The following is a 22,819-nucleotide window of genomic DNA, read 5'->3' as shown; positions in this document are numbered from 1 at the left end:
AATAAGGGATCACAAGAAAAGAATGTTGTGCTTATCCCGAGCTTCATACATCGATACTATCCTAACTCATTTTAGCATGCAAGACTCCAAGAAAGATTCTCTACCTTTTGGACATGGAGTAACTTTATCTAAAGAGATGTCTCCGAAGACATCAAAGGAGATAGAGGATATGAAGGCAGTTCCTTATGCTTCGGCTATCGGAAGACTAATGTATGCTATGCACGAGATCGGATATCTGCTTTACCGTAGGCATGATTAGCAGATATCAAAAGTAATCCAAGACCGGGATACTGGACTGTCGTAAAGTATATATTAAAGTACCTTAGAGAGACTAGAGATTATATGTTAGTTTACAAGACAGATGATTTGCTCCCTGTCGGTTACACAGATTCAGACTTCCAATCAGATAGGGACAATAGTAAGTTAACCTCGGGGTTTTGTGTTTACTTTAGGAGGTGAAACCATAACAATGGAGGAGTATTAAGCATAGGTGCTTTTTCGGACTCCACCATAGAAGCTGAGTATGTGGCAGCCTCTGAGGTATCCATAGAAGTTATATGGCTCAGAAATTTCATAATGGACTTAGATATGATTTTTGGTTTGCCCAAAAATTATTATAATTTATTGTAATATTAGTGGTGCGGTAGCAAACTCGAAGAAACCATAAGTCCATAAGGCAAGTAAACACAATAGAGCACAAGTACTACCCAATACGAGACATCGTATAACGAGGAGAAGTTGTTGCCGCCTAAATTGTATCAGGTGATGACCTAGGAGATCCTTTCACCAAGGCCTTTAAGGCAAGAGCTTTTGATGGACATATTGAAGGGTTGGGAATCAGATGTATGGCAGGGTATATGGTAGCATAGTCTTTTAGTATAAGTGGGAGATTGTTGGAATGTATACTAAAAGTCTATCTTTTGTATAAACATTTACTTAGAAATAAGAATCATATTGGTCAAATATCTACATTTATAAGCTAAGTGTAGTTGTTCAATTAATTTATATTATAGATAATATAGTGTGTGGTGTCACACACAGAAGATAATGTTATCAATTCCTTATAAATTATAAACAGTAGCTCATGACTAAGATGGAAAGGAACAAACTATTGGAATAGTCGTAGTGTAAATAGATATTAGTTTATCTTGACTGAGAAATTACACTAGTACACTCTGAGTGTATTGAGCAGGACCATTTAAGGTAAGTTTTTTTTTTGCTGACTTAATAAAAGAACAAGACCTTAATTATTATGGAAATGTGTGCTCTTAATCCTAATATAATAAAGCACATATATTTAATATTCATTTCTTTAACTTATCAAAGGGTGAGATTTAGCTCAATAAATCAAAAGGCCCGATAAGTTGGGAAATGATATTACTTATAGTGTGTATTGTTGATTATAGAAGGAAATTATGTCCAAGTAATCTAGGTTGATAATGTCTCAAAGAGGAGCTCATAAAGATTGTCATGTTAAACCATGCAGGTGGACTTAATCCAACATGACAATAAGGTTGAGTGGTATTACTCTTGGACTAAGACATTAATTAAAATGAGTTGTCAGTAACTCAATTAATTAGTGGGCATTCGATATCTTAAACACATGGAGACTAACACACTCATGATAAGAATGAGCTCATAATGTAATTTGGGATTGGTGCGATAGTGCAATAATAACTCTCTAGTGGAATGAGTTATTATTGATGAACTTGAGTTATGTGTTCGGGGCGAACACGGGATGCTCAAGCTCATCAGAATGCCAAAACTAATTTCTCCTCTAGGTTCCTGTCATAGCCTCATTAATGCCTCAAGCCCACTCATGAAAAGCCCTTCTTGGTGTCCAAGAGGGGGTCGGCCCATGGCTTGGTGACCAAGCTATAGGGGCCGACCAATTCCTTCTCAAAGGGATCGGCCCTTTGCTTGGACAAGCCCTTTGCTTGGTGTCCAAGCAAAGAGGGGTCGACCACAATAATTCATAATAGGAGGGGTGTTTTGAATTTTTAAAATATTCTCTTTATAGATATCTACAAGTTTTAAAAGAGAGATTTTAAAATATAAAACTTTCCTTATTTGAATTAGGCTACATGGTTTAAAAGAAAGTTTAAAAGTTTTAAAATTTTTCTTTTTTAACCATCCTCATGGTTTTAGAAAAAAAGGAAGAGAAGTTTTAAATTTGAATCTTTTTAATTTTGTAACCATGTTTAAAAAAGGAAATTTTAGAAGAGGAGTTTTAAATTTTAAAACATGGTTTTAATTTTTAAAACTTTCCTTTTTTTAACATCCACAAAAGGAAAGAGAGCTTGTAAAATTTTAATTATAAGAGAATTTTTTCTTTTATAAAATTTTATAAAAATTATTTCTCTTGATGATGATGTGGTCGGCCACCCTTGCTTGGTGTCCAAGCAAGGGGCCGGCCATTAAAAGCATCTAATCATCCATGATTCAATCAATTGAATCAATGATTGATGATTGAATCAATCAAGAGGAAAGAAAAAGAAAAATAAAAGGGAAAAGGAAAAACAAGAGGAAGATTTTAATTTTTGTAAAAATCTTTTCCTTATTTGCCTTGGGCAAGTAATATAAAAGAAGGGGAGAGGAGGTTTCATGAAAAATCAATTCTTATTCTCAAGTTGGTGCTCCCTCTTGTGGCCGATCCTCTCCCTCTTCCTTTCCCCTTGCTCTTTTTTATTCTCTTGTTTGGTGGCCGAATTTTAGAGAAGGAGGAAGAAGGCTTTTGGGTGGTGTTCATCTTGGAGGATCGTCGCTCACACGACGTCCAAGGCGAGGCGAGAAATACAGCAGAATATCTCGAGGTTATTAGCATACAAAGAAAAGGTATAACTAGTTATTGTTTTCCACATCATGCTAGTTATTTTTCTTTGTATGAATTCCAAACACAAGAGGGATTAGATTCTAGTTTTTCGAATTTGTTATTCGAGTTTGTGTTTTTTTTTATTTTTTGAATTTGTGATTCGATTGTTTCTTTTGGTTAAACCTAGAGTTATATAAGGAAATTAAATATTAGCTTTCCTTAAAAGGTTTTGTCTAGGCGGTGGTGGATGCTCCCATACATAAGAACGCCATGTGCCTCGCCATACAGTCCTGGAAGCCAATTTTAAAAATTAATATTTAATTGAATTTATAACATTGGTTGATTTGGATCAATAGTGTTAAGTTTCGCTTGCGATCCAAATCTAAACCATTAAGAACAGATAAGTTAAATTTGGAATCAATAGTATTAAGTTCCGTTTGTGATTCATAATTTAACTTTAAAGAACACAATAGGTTGTTTAGGAAAGGTTCGACACTTGTACAAATTTTTGTATAGTGGAACCAGTACGATCTTCCTAGGACCAACCAACAGAATAATCAAGGCATGTGAATGCAATGCAATTAATGGTTGACAACGCAATGAATGCATATGATCAATCGAATATAGAAGAAACACCTACGCCCAAAGTTGAGAAAAATATATGATATGTTGAAGGCTGTTGAAAGAGAATTGTGGGAAGATATTTCTTCTGGTTATCCTCAACTATTAGCTACTGTAAGATTACTGAACATGAAGGCAAAACATCATTTCTCTAAATGATATTACGATGAAATGTGTCAATTGATGTCGGAGTTGCTCTCCGCTGATAACTGCATGACTGATAGCTTCTACAATATAAAGAAATTGATTAGAGATTTGAGTTTGTAGAAGATTCATTGTTGTATCAATAATTACATAATCTTTTGGAATGAAAATAGTGAATTGATGGAATGCAGAATGTGTAATCACCTTGTTATAAGCAGAGTAGTCACATGTTTGGCAAAAAGAAGAAAAATATTCCCAAGTCATGTCTAGCAGTGAGGAAGTAGATGTACCAATGGAGTTTAGCGATGAAAACTTACAAAATGTTAATGTAGTTGATTCCGAATGCAACAGGTGATTAAAAATAATTAACAAAATGTATGGATTGTCCTTTTTTTCATCTCCCTAGTTAAAAAACAATATTATATCAAGTGTGTATATCTTATATTATGATTTTACATATATAGTCATGTAGTCAGCGCAGATATCACATGATGACCAGACTATTTTGTGAGTTGTTGGTGACTAGTAAGTAATTATGTATTTAGTAATTATTTCAGTACTTTATCTTCATTTTAATTATCACATATATCTACTACATGATATTTCTCCATTCAGTTTTGTCCCAGATGGACACCAGGTACAATCGTATATATCAAAAAAGTTTAAAGAATGATTGCCCCCCACCCCCCGCATTGGTTCTATATGACGACTTGTAGACCAGGACATGAAGAATTTTTATTATGGTAAATTTTTGGTAAGTATTTTGAATATAAAATATATTTATAGTTAACATGATATTAAGTTTTTAAAATATATTGTTGTAAAAGAGATATGTTTGGAAGGAGGGTCGAGAGGAAATGTTCAAAACAATTTAGAACACATACCACTCTAAACTATACTGGGACATGTTGTACAAGTGGAGGCAGAGGAGCAGTAGACCATCCGAGATCCCTGATACAGTTTGACAGTCTTGGAGAGTCATTTGGGTTGTCCAGCATTAGTAGGACAATTTAGCGATTGCTCGAAATGATTGCAATTCTAAGCCTGTTGGGTCGAGCATCAGATCTACAAAACATATTGCTAGATCCCGTTTGATTGTGGAGTATGCCTCTGACTTGGTAAGTTTAAAATTAAGTTATATAAATATTTCATATTTTATTATTAGTTTTAATGTATTTATATTTTTTGCGCACAGGCTATTGAAATACAAAGACCTTCCACTTGTTGAGAGCTATTTAACAAAACTATAAAAAGAAACATGAATCATTTATTGATTGGCGTTCCTCAGCAATTAACGTAAGAATATTAAATTTTGTGAATTTGGGTTTGCAGACTTTGTGTGTAGGTTAATAAAATCATTATTTTGCCACATGAAGTAATGCCAACTAGAGTTGCTGAGGTGTCTCAACCTACGGTAGAGGGAGAGACGTCACAACCTCTTTCCACCGATGTAGATAATGACATTTATTATGATGTCGTCGGTGTAAGGAAGAAGACATCCCTATACGGGCTTGACTCTTAGGGCAAAGTTATCTATGAGTGGATGAGGACTCTAGGGATCAGGGTCATCCTAGTTCCTCCTCCTCATCTAGTGAGGTACGAGAATTGCAAGAGGAAATGAGGACTCGATTATCGTCATTGGAGGAGATGATGGCCAGGAGGGACGCAGAGATATAGGAGATGCAGCAGTGACAGGCTCAGTTTGAGGCAATAGTTCGTCATATGCAAGCATTTGTAGTAATGTTGTCTCTGGATTTACAGATGTATCACCGCATCATTTGAAGTCCCAAGATCTTGACAATTCCCTCGCATAGTATTTGAGTTATGTACCATTTATCTTAACTTTTAATTTCAATAAAAAAAATAATACTATTTTTTAATAATTATATGCATCTCTGATTATATTATACATTTCCATGATCATTTTCCAGATTTTGCATATTTTTATCCTAGGGACATAGATATGTATTTTTAAACAATATCTGCTAGCTAACCTACTTATCAGTTTAAGATAAGTAGTTATATCTTTTGTAGTTTAACGTTGCATTTTCTATTTACAACTAATCTAAATGAAATTTCAAATATGACCCAGAGATGATTTTGTTCATGACTTCCCTTATGATGTATTTTATTGGATTACTTTGTCTTGTTCCTTATTTTGATTAGGATGAAAAACTTTATCTTATATTAGATTTGGATATGTATTTGGATTTACTATTATGTATCTATTGTTCAGTTTAGTCTATATGGTTTGTTGTGTTGTTTGTGATGCATTGTGCGTTTGTTATGTTTAATATAATTTTTTATGTTGTAATTATTGATGTGTAGTGCGTTTGTTGTAAGTTTTGTTATTATTATGTATTATGAATTTATTGTGAAAACCATCGCTTGTGATGGTTGGAGTGAATTATATTTATATATAAATAGGGAAAATAGGAAACATAAAAAAGTCATGTGCCACTATATCAGAGTTTAGCGACGAAAATTTAATTTTTCATCGATAATTGCGATAGATATTTGAAATATCTATTGCCAATAGGGATGGATATTTGAAATAGCCATTGCTAAAGTTTGAACGTCGATACTCTTCGATAAACAATTAGCTACGAATATTTTAATATCCATCGCGAATACCTCAACAAAAATTTCTCTCCATTCGACTAATAGGGACAAATATTTTAATTCCCATCGTTAAAGTAGCGATAGATATTTAAATATTTGTCGTTTGTTTAGCGACGGGTATTAATATTCGTCGCTATAGTGTCAACGACTGATATTTACATGATGATACACATTTTGTCACTATTCCGTCGTAATATGCCTCTAGTGACGAAATAGCGATGGAATATTTCTGTTTCTATGTGGGACATTTTTTGTTGCCTAGGCTCTTCCAACACATCAAGGTTGAATTATATTCTCTCCCGATGTCTGAGAAATAAAATAACTAATGATAAGGTAAAGGATAGTATTCCTTAACATAATTAGCCTTCTTTGCACACTATTACTATAATCACTTTACATAGAAATGAGGTTACACGAGCTGGATCAGCTGGAAGGGTGTCTAACGCTTGCAACGAAGGTTCAGAGGTCGAGGGTCGCCAGTTGCACACGGGCGTAAAACATCGGTCTGCTGCGCTTTAAATTCCACTCGACCCTCAGTCACCACTCCTACCCAGCTTAACCATGATTTACCCCCTCTGGATATCTGTGGGGTCGGACCCAGGGGGCCGCTAAGGTGACGATTCCACCTTTTGCAACTTTACATAGAAATGAGAAATTGTACGTATCATTGAAATTGTAACTACCGGAGACGACCCCAGAATGAGTGTTAGGAACAGGAAGACAAGTTTGGAGAATTCGGGGTACAATTTGGAGGTCTTGCAGTTTCTTGTTTATCCTAAGGCCATTTCCCCAAGTTTGGATTTTTTTTAAATACCTTCCTAGGTATTTAAACATCAATGTGACCAAACAGTGATGATATCCATGTCCAACACTGAAACTAGGTCTATTAGTTGGTCTAGTTCTTATAATTATATTTATGTTCTTAAAAATTAATTTGACCACATATATTAGAAGTAGTAATTTTTTAAACACGAATATATTCAAAAAAATCTAATTTGTATTTAAAAAATCATTACTTTTAATATATTGAATAAAATTAATATTTGAAGACATTTATATAATAAGGAGAATTAGAATAATACATAGAAAGTAGTTTCATATGATTCTCTAGGTTCATCAACCGATTTTGACCAAATAAACTTAATTCCTGTTTAAAAAATCATAACTCTCAATATATTTAATCAAATTAATATTTGAAAGTATAGATATAATCATAAGAAATAGATGAACTAATATGACCTAGTTTTACTTCATATTGAGCTCTTTAAGTTGATCAATAAATTTTGGCAAAAATAAACCTAAAGAGTTTCAGCCAAAATCAGTTGATGGACCTAGAAAGCTTAGAGTGACGTAAAATCATGTCTTATGAATTCGTCTAGTTCTTATGATTATATTCATGTCTTCAAACATCAATATGACCTAATATTCTAACAGCAGTGATTTTTTTAACACAAATTAATTTTTCAGATATATTCGTGTTCAAAAAATCACTGCTCTCACTATATTTGTTAAAATTGATGTTTGAGGGTATTTTTACAATCAGGAGAATTAGATGAATACATATGAACTGATTTCGTATAATTCTGAAGTCTCTAGGTTCATCAGTCAGTTTTGGTCGAAATCGGATAATGGACCTAGAGATCTTAGAATGACCAAACTAGTTCCTATATATTTATCTAGTTCCTATTATTATAAAAATACTCTCAAATATCAATTTGATTTAATATATTAAGAGTAATAATTTTTTAATACGAATACATCAAAATCAACTAAAAAAATTTGATTGTTTAATAAAAACACTCAAGTAAGAATAATAACAAAAGCAAAAATAGCAGCGATATTAATACGGATTTGATAATTTAAAAATTAGGATGCATGATTTAATAATTTCATAAACCTATGTTCGGTACAAAAAAACAGAAACTATTTTTTCATAAGGAGCCTAAGTGGAACACTTGGACCCTAGAATCAAAACGACCGATTTGGAATCCTTCCTCTCTCGGTAGTGCTTTAGAGAGGTCAGTGAAGTAAAGCATAAAGCCATTCAGAGGGATAGTCCAAAGGAAAAGACGGACGAACAATGAAGAAAAGTCCCTTCCAACTTTTATGGGAGGTGGGGCAGCAACTCCAAAATTGACTTAAAAGTTTTTGAAGAATAATGCAGTTGTTTTCCAGGCCTTAGGAGGCAATCCAAAGCGATCAAAGCAAGAAATTTATGTAAATTGTTGTTTACTTTGCATTTTGTTTTCTCTTTTTTTATTTGGTTGTATTTATTTGTAAAGAACAGATTCTATAAGAGATTTTTCCACCTACAAGGAAAGAGCATAGTGAACTATCTATAGGACTAAGCATAGAGTGAACTATCTCTAGGATTAAGCATGGAGTAGGAACCGAGAGTTGTGAATCATATAAATCGATTTTTCTTTGTGCTTGTCTTTTCTTTTGTGTTGTATGTTTTTATTTCATTTGCGTATAACTCATTATAGATGAGCACAACGATTGACAAATGATGAGAATTTGAATAGTTATTCATCCTTCTCTTACGACATCAAGATCTCAATAATATTGTCCCTCAATACACCATGTCAGGAACTCCTAATTGGAATGATGTAGCTAAGTGGCGAAGCCTAATACATTATAAGAAGTATGACCCCTAAAAAGAAAATTGAACCATTGCTATTTTAGGAGGCCCAATAGTTAGAGCACAATAGAGAGATCTTTATAATAATTGAACCAAAATTGAAGAATATATAGAAGAGTGTATTCTTAAAATTTTAAGAAGTTAATTATAGTTTCAAGAACTTTATGTAAAAATGTAAAATAATAAACTGAACCTATTTCTCCTTTTTTCCTTCTGCACGTACTCGTCTTCTCGATTTTTCACTTCTCCCGACGCCATCAACAAATGTTGCCGCTCCGCGCTGCTCTGTCGTTCCGCGTCGCCAGCGTTCTATGAAGCCACCTATGACACACTGACGTTGCTCCCTTTTCTATTGCTATCTCTACTCTCTTGTCGCCTCGCCTTCTATAAAAATTTTTGAACGAGGAAGCATCAATTGAGGCTCAACATTCAACAATCGCTACCTAAGTTGCTGACTTGCTGTTGTCCACGTCATTGTCAACATGTTCACATTTCTTTCTTTTCCATTCATCGATTCCAATTATTCAGTGCAACTGTGCAAGGTTCTTATCTTCTTGATGGGTTTGACTTTGATGATGTCTCAATCTAGGTTTTTATTGTTATAACCCTATTTCTCTTTACCTATTGCAGAATTTGTCTTTGACTGGATTTAGTGTGTTTGGATGATAACTGGTACGGTTAGATAAGGTATGAGACGCAAGGTTAAAGCTTCCATTTGTATCTTTCAATGGCGCTGGATTTTTTTTTTTTGTCTCGATTAAGAGCATTAGTAAGAATTGGAATCTTGTTTATATCTTGCATATTTGGTTACCCCTAACTAAGGGGGGCATAATATAGGCAAAAACATCAAATTAGAAATTCTTCCCTTGAGGTGCGCTTTTCTTGTAGTTAATGTAATTCTTTAAAAAAAATTAGACAACATAAGACGGTAAGAGTTATAATATTTTGATAATTCTTACATATTTCTTAGGTAAAATATATAATTAATGGCTCCCAATCTCAAACATCTGTTGTCAAAAAAGAAAGAGAAAATAAAAGGAAGAAGCATTAATTCAAAGTCAAGTTGGAAATATTGATAAATATCTTTCTAGTAACAAGAGAATGATGGTAAAAGAAATAATTGATAATCCAATGAATGTGGAACAAGATAATGAAAACAACATTAATGTTGAAGAATTTGATCAATCTTTGGATATAGAATTGATTCAACCCCTCAATGTAAATGAATCGAATGATGAACATGATGTGGATGTGGTTAATAATTAATCTGAAAATCAAGAGATTTTGTTTCCACTTAATGTTGATGATTTAGAAAATTGGAATAAGATTGATCAAAATATTCGGGATTTTTTAGTTGCAAGGGGTTCAAGTAGAGTTGATGGTGTTTTGTTTCCTAAGGACAATAATGGTAGGCATTTTGATGCATCACATTATAAGATATTACTACCTAATGGTGAAAAAAATGATAGGAAGTGGCTTGTGTATTCAATTTCTTCAAACAAAGTATTTTGCTTCTGTTGCAAATTGTTCAAAACTCAAAGTACCATGTACAAAATTGGTTAATTGGCTAATAAAGGGTACAAAGATTGGCATAACTTGAGTCGTAGTCTGAAAAATCATGAAGTAAGGAACACATTGACTGTATGATTAATTGGATTGAATTGGAGAAAAGATTGAAAAAAATAAGCCAATTGATGATAGCATACAAGTAGAAATCAACAAGGAGAAGGAGCATTGGAGACAACTATTATAGAGGATAATTGCTATTGTGCATAGATTGGCAAAAAAATAACTTGGCGTTTCAAGGAGATTATGAGAAAAATTTTTGTTGAAAATAATGGAAACTTTTTGCAAATGATTGAAATGATAGCTGAGTTTGATCCAATAAGGAAAGAATACATTCATCGGATACAATCAAGTGAAACTCATTATACATATATTGACCCTAAAATCCAAAATGAGTTGATACAGATGTTGGCACATGAAGTGAAAAAATCAATCATTGCAAAAGTTAAAAAGGCCAAATATTATGCAGTTATACTAGATTGTACTCCAGATGTAGGTCATGAGGAACAAATGTCCCTTGTAATACGTTGTGTGGATGATTCAACAAGCTCTGTAGTGATAAAAGAATATTGGGTTGAATTTTTAAAGGTAGAAGATACATCAGGACATGGACTTTTTACTGAGTTAAAAATTGTGTTAAAAAATCTTGGACTTAATCTTGATGATATAAGAGGCCAAGGATATGACAATGGATCAAATATGATAGGAAAACATAATGGAGTGCGGAGAAGATTATTAGATATTAACCCTAGAGCTTTCTATACTTCTTGTGGATGTCACAGCTTAAATTTGATATTATGTGATATTGCGAATTATTGTTCTCAAGCTATGTCATTTTTTGGAGTAATACAACGGATATATAAATTGTTCTCATCTTCTACTAAGCGATGGAAAATTTTCAAACATCACGAGGAAAATTTAACACTTAAGTCATTGTCACAAACCCGTTGGGAAAGCTACGTTGAAAGTGTGAGACCGATAAAAGAACAAATTTCAAAGATAAGAGATGCTTTACTTGAGTTAGTAGGCATGAGTGATGATCCAATAGGAAAGAGTGAGGCTGAGTCTTTAGCAACATATGAACTTGAAAATTTTGAATTCTTGGTTGGTTTGGTAATTTGGTATAAGTTGCTGCATTCAGTAAACATTGTGAGCAAGATTCTCCAAGCTAAAGATGTAGATATTGATGGTGCTATTAAATATATAAAGGGTCTTATGCAGAATTTTGAATAATACAGAAAACATGGATTTGAAAAGGCTATTAATGAAACTAAACAAATGGCAAATAAATTGGGAATTGAAGCTTCATTCAAGGAAAAATGTATTATTAGAAGAAAAAAAATAGTTTGATGAAACTGTTACAAATAAATTAACATAATCAGCAGAGGAATCTTTCAGAATTAACTACTTTCTCTTTTTGATTGATCAAGGGTATTCTTCTCTACAAAATCGGTTTGAACAATTTAAAAAATATGAATAAATTTTTGGATTTTTATTCAATTTGGAGAAATAAAGTGTGTTGATGATGATAATTTGTTAAGATCTTGTGAAAAACTTGAATATTGTTTAAAGCATAATCACAATTCTGATATTGATGGGCATGAGTTATTCATGGAGTTAACACTCTTGAAGCATTCTTTACCAATAAAAGCCAAAAAAGCAATAAATGTGTTAAATCATCTTAAAGATGTGAATGGTTGTTATCCGAATGCTTATGTTACTTACAGAATTTTGTTGACTATATCAGTTACAGTTACAACTGCCGAAAGAAATTTCTCGAAGTTGAAATGGATAAAAAATTATCTTCGATCAACTATGTCACAAGAAAGATTGAACGGGTTGGCTATGCTATCAATTGAGAAGAAAAATGTAGAATATCTTGATTACTCATGCTTTATTGATATTTTTGCATCAAAAACGACAAGACGTGTTATATTTAAGTGAGTATTGGTAATATCTATAAATTATTATTGTTTAACTAAATTACATATATTGTATATACAATTTCAAATTCGTATTTTGCTTTGTATTTTGTAGATCATAATGGAGAAGATTTTTATTAAGAAAAATTGATTGCACAATGTGAGGGGCTTAATTTTGGAACTTCGACTCGGGCCTACAAAAACTCAGGTACAACCCTGACTTTGACAATGTTCAGCGATGGTGGATCATTATATCTTGCTGCTATGTTCATCCAAAAAACAAAGAAAGAGAATTAGAGTCAGCTATTTTGGATTGGGAGAAAAAAAAAGAAACTAAATGGAAGAAGAGAATAATACTATTGTTGTTGCTCTTGTTAAATAAAATGACAAGTGAAACCTGTTGCTTAAGGCTTGAAGAAAACTTGGAAGAAACTTGTTGTTGAGCTGTTGGTCGGCCTATCGAAAGATGGCTACTGCTATGGTTAAAAGAGGGCAGTAAGTCGCTGCTTTTGTTGATGAGAAAGGGTAACAATGACTGCTATTCTAGATGAAGGATGAGAGAGCAGCTAGGGTTTCTATGGTTGAGAAGAGGAGAGTTGGAGAGGGAAAGGGTGGATGGAAGAAGAAAAAGAAACAGCAAGGTTGTTGCCGTCGTCGAAGAAGAACAAAGCAGAGGTTGCATTTGGGAAGAACGGAGAAAAGAAAAGAGAAGTCAACATTGTGAGTCAATGAGGATGGTTGTGGCTGCTGTGTACGTGGAGAGTTGGAGAGGGAAAGGGTGGCTGGAAGAAGATAAAGAAACATCAAGGTTGTTGCTGTCGTCAAAGAAGAACAGAATAGGGGTTGCACCTGGGAAGAACAGAGAAAAGAAAAGAGAAGTCAACATTGTGAGTCAATGAGGATGGTTGTGGCTGCTGTGTACGTGGAGAGCAAAAGGCTAAAAAGAGTTTAAAAAAATAACGTACGTCATTTTAAATTGATAATTAATTCATATATTTAATTTGATTATAACTTAACTAAATTATATTTAAATTAATTTTGATTTAAATCAATATAATTTTTATTTTGATGTATATCTATGGTATTAGATTTTAAATACAGCATTCTCATTGTTCGACAATTTAAATTCTCTTATACAACGAGATGGCAATATGCTCACTTAAAATTAAGTCGGAGCTCTTCTACGATATACTTGGCGGACTCAATCAACTTAAGCTCAGCCTAGTCCACATTGAATTTCTGGATCGGTTCCTAGAAAGGGTAATGTGAGCCAAGATATTTATGTGCTACCTCTAACACAAAAATGTAGTACAATATAAACCTTTGAAAAGGTTCATGTGATTGACTAAAGAGATTTGGAAACAAAATAAAATCATATAAGTGAAATCAACAACGACAAACAAGACTTTGAATTAAAATAAAATAATATTTCAATGAAATAAATGGAATTTCTAATATTGTTAATTGTATATCGCACATCAAGTTGGGATTATATCTCTTTAAGAGAGATTGATTCACTACTTTGATATTCAAAAATAAAAAAAAACAAATTCTAATAATAAAATTATACGACGAATGATAGGTAGGTCCATTGCAAAGGAAATGTCATTAGTCTAAATAACAAAAGTAAGATATAGACAAAGTTAAATAGTTAAATCTAATCTTCCAGCCAAACTAAATCATAAAGATAAAAACATAATACAATTCAACGTCACTTCAATTTTGAAATTTTATCATAACGACAATTTCATACTACATAAAAGCTCGGCTCAAGCAATAGACACAATCGGAGATGGCAGCTAGCATGATAAAACATGGTCTAAATATCTCAATATTACTAGTAATATAAGGATAAATGATCTATTTCCCTAATCAAATACTTGAGACATACTTTGTTGTAGATCTTGATTTGCATTGTTCAATAAACTATTTGTTGTTCGATAAATTTTTATCATATTTTCTAAAATAGTAGAGCAAAATCAACAAACGGTACCTATCATGTCAAGGTTTGACCTAGCTGAAATTTCAAGGCTCAAATTCAAGTTTCGATACAAGGATCAAACTCTAAATAAATCTTATGCATTTTTTAATTCCATCTCATTTCCAAAACTAAATTCTAATGTCCACATTGCAACAAAGGGTAAATGGCTACATACATTCGATTAGATTGGGCATATTCATCTGGTGCACGAAGCTCTCGTCATGGGGAATTCCGAAGAAAGATCCATTATACATAATTCCATATATTAAATTTGAAAAGTTAGAATAAATGTAATTTTTTATTAAATCTTAAAATTTTAAATATATACTTAATTCCATATATTAAATTTGAAAATTTTAAGTGAACCAAAAAAAATCCGCATCCGATCTGATTACGGAACGGATCAGATCTTATAAGTATCGGATCGTGTGGCTGTCGTCGTTCTTAAAGACTTCAAACAGCGCTGATCCAAGGGTCAGAAAGTTTCGTAAAAGGTTCTTCTTGACAAATGGACGGTTGTAATCCATCACCGAGCGGCAAGCGGAGAAAAGTTAATTAATGCCTATTTATTTCCACCCCAGCCATGCCGAAGAGCGTTCTCTTCTCCAAAGGATTTGGCGGTTGGGGGGAAGTCGTCTTCGTCGCAAGATCTTCTCCCTAATCTTTGAACCGATCCTCGCAGCCTCTCTTTCTCGATTTATATCGCCGGTTGGTGTTGATCTACCCTTCCTTCTTTGTGATCTTCTATTTCGGGGGTTTCAGTTCTCTTCGCCGAACCCTAATTCGTCTTCTTCGTCTTTGAGCAGTCAAAAAATGCGATTTTTTTGGCCTCTAATATCTTTTTTCACATGAGCAAGTATGTCTATTCGTAGATGCATATAGAGATTTGAGCCGATTCGGGGTTTTGTGCTGCCCTGACGGATTTGGCTTTTGAGAGAGTAAAATAATTTTATGTTTTCATGTTGCATTCTGGTCTGAGTTTCGGGAGCCTATAAAGAAATCTTGGTTCGACGATCGCATGTTATTACTGGAGGATTGACATATCATTGAAATTGTAACTACCTGAGACTATTTTTTGTTGTGGTACAGGTACACTTGTCTGGGATGGCGCGTATTTATGTTGGCAATCTGGACCCCAGAACGACTGCTAGGGAACTTGAAGACAAGTTTGGGGTATTCGGGGTTCTAAGAAGGTAAAATTTGGAGGTTTTGCAGTCTCTTGTTTATCCTAAGGCCATTTCCCTCAGGTCTGATTTTTTTTAAGTACCTTCCTAGGTAGAAACCAAATGAAAACCACCGTGTTGTCAACTCTAGGGTTTTATACCATAATTTGTTTTGACTGATCTTTCTTACTATTCAAGAGTGAAGGTCTCAATTGGTTTCTGCAAAGCAAAAGTTCTTTTGTGGATGATAACTTCTATAGATGTTTCCATAATGATAGAACTCAAACCTTCTAGTCATGCATTTGGCTATTACGTTTTGTTAAACTTGCAGTGGTGTAGTTTATCAGTACATAAAATTGGAGAGTTCATATGTTATATAAGTGATTCTATTAGTCTGGTTAGATACTTAACTACCATGTTCAACTAAATATTAATTATGTTGAAACTTAAAACCTTTAATTCAAAAACAATAATGCTACTTTTACAATGAGAAAGAAGTTTATTTCTAAATATTTAAGATTGATTGATTTACTTATAATATTTTTAGTAAACTTTTCTGGGTAAATATGTCAAGCTACATTATATCTAAACTAAGACATTTTAATAGTAATAGTATGGCTTGCATCTTGTTTTCATTTGAAAACTTGGTTGCTACTTTATTTTTCTAAATTTAAGGGATCTTCATAGATCCAGGGGAAGTAGTAGATGGAAGTGTTTATATCAGTTCATTGTTTATTTAAGCACTTGATTTTAGACAATAATTTGCAAAATTCATTACTTAAAAAGGGATTTGATAACAATCTAACCTGTAGTTCAGAATATGCAATTCAGACAGTGTGAAGTAGTGTGTAAATTTCACTAGAGTTTCTTTTTTCTTAGTTTAGTTTATTTTGTTCAATCAAGCTCTTCCAAGTAGGCAAATCAAATTGTAGTTCTTTGTTTTTTTTTTATTTACTGAGTTCGTAAAATGTAAGGATACTTGCTGGTTAAATGTAATGTATGTTGAAGTGCAATTGCTCTGAATAAGAATTGTATTATTCACTAGCGTCTGCAGTTCCTTGATATTTTTAGTGTTTAGACATTTCTCCCTTACATGTGATTGACTAACAAGTTGCATATGCTGCTGTATTTGTACAGATACAAACTGATTTCCAACAGTGGTAATCATGTATTTTTCCTGAAGCAAAATGCATCCAAATATTCTTGTTCAAATCTCTAGCATTTGAATATTCTTGTTCGAATCTCTAGCATTGGATGGATGGTGAATTTGTTGCTTTAATCATAGTTCAGCGAAACACATTTATCCACTAGGTCTTCTTACTTAATTAGATTTTGTCTTAACTGTTTAATCTTCCTTTTCCATACTAGTGTTTTGACATGAAGTCATAACATCATAATTTTTTAAGTTAAAAGAAATAGGACTTCTTTTGGATGCAGTGTTTGGGTTGCTAGAAAACCTCCAGGCTTTGCTTTCATTGATTTTGATGATCGGAGAGATGCTCAGGATGCAATTCGTGATCTAGATGGTATGTATCAATTCTATAATTATCTGTTTCTTTTTCAAAATATACATTTAATTACTTAGACTTCAAGAGATATATTTGAGCAAGGTTTGAAATGTCGTGCCGTGCCGCCGAAATGGGTGGTATTTACCATTCCGGTGCAGGACCGGCATCGGTACAGTGACTGCGAGGGTGTTGCAAGGTCGCGGAGGGCGCAACGACCTCGCGCCATCCCTCTATGGGGGTCATGGAGGGTGCAGCAACCCCGTGGTGTCCCTCCGTGACACAAGCGCAGAGGAGAGGAGTGGTTAGACCAGTGGGGAGACAAGGGAAGCAACGCCAACGTCGGCTGCTCACGTGGACGGCACCAGCCGTTGGGCGAGGAAAGGGGGGACACGTGAGGAAGAGAACAACGACAATGGGTTTTAAAAAACGTAGAGTTTAATTTAATAAATCAATAGTCAAAACTGACTCCCTAAAACTTAAATAGTTATCCGAATATCTAAAAATTTATTTAAAATTCTAAAAAAATCTAATAAAATTTTATATATTCCTATTTTTTTGTTTTTTTTATTATTAAATATATTTTTATAAGTAAACTATTATTAATATTAGTTATAAAATATTAAAAATTATTTAAAATTTTTAAATAATTAATAAATATTTTATAAAATAAGTTAATTTTTTAAAAAATAATTTCAAAATTAAATATATATTTAAAATAATCTATTTTTAAAAATATAATTTTTTAAATATATCAAAAAATTTAAAATTTACAAAACATTCAAAAAAATAATTTAAAATTATTTTATAATTGTTTTTATCCTTTCAAATAATTTTAAATTTAGTTTTGAATTTTGAGAATTATTTTTTTTTAAAATTAATAAACATTATCTTATGAGAGAATATTGGAATATAAATTCAACATCTCAAAATATAGAACATATTTAATAATTAAATATTAATAAAATTAATATACATTTATATTTTAATTTTTTTTTTTAAATATCAAAACTGTATCGGCACGGCACGATATGGTATCAAAACCATATCGTTTCGGTCTGGGAACGAAACCGCGGCACGGGTCGAGATTTTCAACCTTGATTTGAGATTAATTGAATCAGCTTAACAATTGTTTTTTTAAAAAAAAATATCCTTCTTCAAAATAGATTTGGATTGTTAATTGGAGTTTTATAAACAAAAAACATATTGCTCGCTTCTATTGAGTTGAACACTATAATCTTTCAAATAGAAAAAAATTACATTTACTTTTAATTATGTGCTTGGCACTGCAATTTGTAGTCCACCATGAATGGCTAATATTTTCTTTTGAATTTGTTTATGATGCAAATTGCGTATGATTTTTCCCCCCATCTATCTCTAAGTTAAAGGTTTTGAACTTCCTCTCCTTCTCTTGTGTGCATTGCATTTCCATCACAAGGTATTTGCTGTCATTAGGTTAGTCGTATCTTATATTGCTTTGTATCTTTTCATAATCCTAGGCAAAAATGGATGGAGAGTAGAATTGTCTCGTAACTCAAGTAGCCGTGGTCGTGATCGTCATGGAGGATCAGATATGAAGTGTTATGAGTGTGGAGAGGCTGGTCATTTTGCCCGTGAATGTCGTTTGCGAATTGGTCCAGGAGGATTAGGCAGTGGAAGGCGCCGGAGCCGGAGTCGGAGTCGCAGCAGAAGTCCTAGATACCGCCGGAGCCCTAGTTATGGTCGAAGGTAATTTTGGACTTAAGAATGCTCTTGATTTGGCTAGCTAGAAATCTGTATGCTGTTTTTCAATGGTCTCTTCTGCTATTTATTCTCAACTTATTCTATCCCCACAACTAGTACCTGATTGTACTTGGATATCTGCTTGATGAATGATGATTATAGAAAATGTTACTCTGTTAGGCATTTGATACATGGAATCTGAAATGTTTAGCCTCATTTGATCAGTTAGGGAGATTCAATCACAAATATATATAAAAAAAGGATGGTGTCATGGTGAAGGATTAGCAGTACAACTACATTCTAAAAAATATATATATTCTGAGGGTTTAATTGTGATCAAATAAAGTTTCATGAATTCTGTCTCTGCAATTATTATTATTATTTTTTTATATCTGGCCACTAATTTAATGTAATCTAGTTTACATATATAAAGTTGGAAATGCAATAAATGCACGCAGAACAAGTAAAGCCAACTACTCTATAATCTAATATAGTTTTTTTTTGTATTTGCTTCAGTAATATAGTTTGACCTGTTCAATATTTATTTATAAGCTTGGATATGTGGTAATATATGTATAATAAATACTATATGATCACATTTAATGTTTGTATAACAAAATCAATAGGGCACATACATATATATACTCTTCCAATACTGCAAAATTACATATATTTGCCATTGCAAGTTCCTTAATTTACATATTTCATGGAAATGTCATATGACAATTTTGTCAAATTATTCTCATTATGTTTTATACTAAGAAAGATAAACTATGATGGCATTGTGGATATTTCCATAGGTAAGATTTAACGTGGCAAAAATGGAAAGTATATATTTATAAGGTTGTGCATGCAATTTTACCTAAATAAAATAATCTAAAAGATTATATTTCATTATGTCAATGGCTATATAACTAGTGAGCACATTGAATTAAACATTTTTATCAATAATTAAATTTGATTATAAATAATTTTTGTGTTCATGGTATGTTTCATTTTTCTCTTTTAATATGATTTTGACTGTAGTCGAATTATATTAATGATTACACTGTATAAATAAGGTACTGCAATAGTTTGATGTTTAATTTCTTATAAACCTTATTATTTATTTTTATTTTTCAATAAATAGTTGCACTTTTTTTGCCAAGTGCTTTTAATTGATATAATTAATTGTTAAAACTTACACATTCCCTTCCATAGCAACGGCATTACGTGCCTCAAGTTGAGCACAAATGCAATTTACTATTTGGCCATTACTAAGCAGTTTGAAAGTCTAACTTAGATCAGTGAATTGAGCATTCATCTTTTGTGGTTATCCTGTTTTCAAGTTTGGCTTTGGGTTTCATGATTGGTTTGTTGGGGTTGGCCATTGTACAGGAGTTATAGTCCTCGTGACCGCTCTCCAAGAAAACGCAGTCCTTCCCCTCCTCGTCGACGCAGTTATAGCAAGTCACCTCCTTATGACCATCGTCGTTCTGAATCACCACATCCCAATGGGTAAGCTCCCATCCTTTTATCTATCACCAAAGATTCTTAGCTGTGTTCATCTTCTCACAATGATATGCTACTGTGGATGGTACCCTTGAGATTTTTCATTGGCAGTTTGTTCAAAATATTGCTTTCTTTTTTGATAGTTTTCTCATATGACTTTTTGTTTCTTTTCCTTGGAACTTGGATATGTCAGATCTGAACGACGCAGCAGGAGCTAAGTACTATTTGGCAGACTGGAAGTGTCTTCAAGCTGTAGCTTTTGGGGGGTTTGTTAAACTGAATTTCATCTGTTTGATCTACATTCAGCATCATGGATTGGTTAAGTCTCTTTGAACTTTCCATATGCATGTCGTTTATTAGCATGATGAAACTTATGGTAATTAGATAGAAAATAGCCAATGATGTTCATTAGTATGGTAAATTGTATTCCGACTAAACTGTATACATTGTTTTTCTTTTTTTGTCGAGGAGGCATCATCGACTGCCCATCTTCATCATTCCTTGCATTTATGGCTCTACTGCACACGGCTTGCCCGTCTTCGACATTCCTTGCTTTTATGGTTCTACTACTTCATGTGGTTTTGTCCTTCGCACGCTAACACCATCTTCAACAATTTGAGAATCTTCCTTCGTCTACGTGCTTCTCCATACTTGATATTCTTCATCATTGATGCTGCAATAATGCGTCGTTATAAATGTGAAGTCCAAGGAGATACTTACTATTCGAGCCTCCTGTTAGTGGTCAGTGTCTACTTCACAACTTTGGAAGGCCAGATAAAACTTAAATCTTATGTATTCCTAGGAGATGGAATAAGATAAAAGAATAAAAATAGAAATAAGTCTTTTTAGTCTGATTCATATGATGATTTGGAATAGTTAGTTTACAATTGGTTTATGGTTTATAGAAATATCACTAAGAATAAGATTTTTTTGAGATGTTTTATTTGACTCGTCTAGTTCATATGATGTGATATGCATAGTTTATTGTGTCTAATTTAACTTGCTTGCATAATCTACCTATGGATTTGTTTTTTCAATTTGATTGACTTATCTATTGGCCATGGTCTGACTCATCTAATTGGCCTATTCAACATATCTGGTTTGATTGGCCTGTTCAACTTAACCTAGGTGGTTTCATTGAATTGTCTCTCTCCACTCATTTGGACCAGCCTAATATGATTGAATTGTTTGAATCCTCATACCTATCTTATTTGAATGATCTAGCATGCCGATTTTGTTTGAATGATTGAGCTTGATCCATCTGACTCATGCAGCTAATTGATACAATAAGTCATGTATCTCAAATTGCCTGACCTACCTGATCCAATTGGCACCTATGGCTCAATCAACACCAACGCTAGTGGCTTGGCAAAATTTATCTCATTTATAATATGAAATTTTGAAAGGATTGGTTATAATAAAAGTTTTTTTAACGAAAGAATAGAATAGGTAAAAATAAAATAGTTATCTTGAAACAGATTAAAGACTATCCATTATAAAATAATTATAGATTCATTTGTAACTTATATTTCAATATAATATTTATTATATAAAAATCCACATAAATCAAATGCATCAAATAATAAGATGGTTGAATAATGTGCATGAATGGGACGATAGGTTAATAATCATCCGTGATTTATCTCTTCTGTGTTGGTCCTAGAATGGGTTGGCTGGGGCGTTGGGGGCGAGCATATTACCTATCTTGTTTAAATCAATTAAACATAAGTTAAGAGTCAAACAAATAAAAAAAAATTATAATTATTTATGGCATACTACTTTCAAATGGACAAGACTAGTTATTAGCTAAACAAAACGTGAGATATATTTACAATTTTTTATTTCATGCAATTCGGACTTGAATTGCGATAGGTTAGAATTTTGAACAACCTCAAATTATACAAACACCAAATAAGTTATCAACTTTTGTAAACAAGGATATACTAAATTAAAGAATACTCAAAATGCATCACAAAGCGTATTCATCCTAGATTTAGAGCCAAAGGAGTTTGCCATAAGCTCTAAACTACTATTCAAAACATCCATGAAAGTTAATGTAATAGCTATCGTCTAATTGGTACGTAGACAGTCCTTGTATTTCTAATCTTTTAACTTGAACAAATTTAAATATTTATCAACCTAATAAGTATCATATGTAGTTTGAAGATCGGTATATAAAATCAACAAAAGTCAATGTGCCCAATAGGTGAATCTTATTTCCATCGGTCTCCATGTGTTACAAAGAAGAGTATCACAATAGCTGCAAAGAAGGCAAACTGAAATTAGCAAATGTGAGCCTGATCAACAGTCAACAATTATCGACTCTCCTAGAAGCAAGGGATGCAAGTGACATTAGGAAGAAAAAAAAACCCTAGATCGGTCTACCAGTAACACTAAGTAGGCACTGATGATATTTGATTCGCACGAGTGACGCTGGTGATTCGCACAGGAGGGGTATGATTGTGCAAGAAAAAGAGGAAACCTTAGATTGACCTATTAACCAAAGCCAAATGCTGTTGATTTTATAGCATCAGTTGGATGGGTAGAAAATTTCATGGAAACTGATATCAATTGGAAAAAGTGTACCGAATGAAGCAAGAGCAGACCTCGTTGAAGATTTCTACAAAGG

The 22,819-nt window shown here is 33.0% G+C and overlaps 1 protein-coding gene across 3 annotated transcripts; it reads left to right on the top strand.

Moving 5' to 3' along the window:
* The first annotated feature begins 14,891 nt into the window (after window positions 1-14,891).
* On the top strand, window positions 14,892-21,138 carry LOC122038110 (serine/arginine-rich splicing factor RSZ21A-like). 3 transcript variants are annotated; one of them, XR_006127799.1, is made up of 7 exons: window positions 14,892-15,017; window positions 15,399-15,502; window positions 16,910-16,998; window positions 18,477-18,705; window positions 20,077-20,196; window positions 20,384-20,508; window positions 20,662-21,138. XR_006127799.1 is itself a non-coding variant. In XM_042597711.1 (6 exons), exons 2-6 carry the CDS (start codon window positions 15,414-15,416, stop codon window positions 20,406-20,408), a joined length of 552 nt encoding a protein of 183 aa, XP_042453645.1. In that variant the 5' UTR covers window positions 14,892-15,017; window positions 15,399-15,413; the 3' UTR covers window positions 20,409-21,048. The 3 variants fall into 3 exon arrangements, 1 of the variants encoding a protein (XP_042453645.1); XR_006127798.1 differs by having other exon boundaries at window positions 20,384-20,566; XM_042597711.1 differs by having other exon boundaries at window positions 20,384-21,048.
* The last annotated feature ends 1,681 nt before the right edge of the window (window positions 21,139-22,819 follow it).

Source organism: Zingiber officinale, chromosome 1A, assembly GCF_018446385.1.
Source record: "Zingiber officinale cultivar Zhangliang chromosome 1A, Zo_v1.1, whole genome shotgun sequence".
Lineage (NCBI taxonomy): Eukaryota > Viridiplantae > Streptophyta > Magnoliopsida > Zingiberales > Zingiberaceae > Zingiber > Zingiber officinale.
The sequence above is the reverse complement of the archived record's forward strand: the minus strand, read 5'-3'. Positions and strand labels throughout refer to the sequence as shown.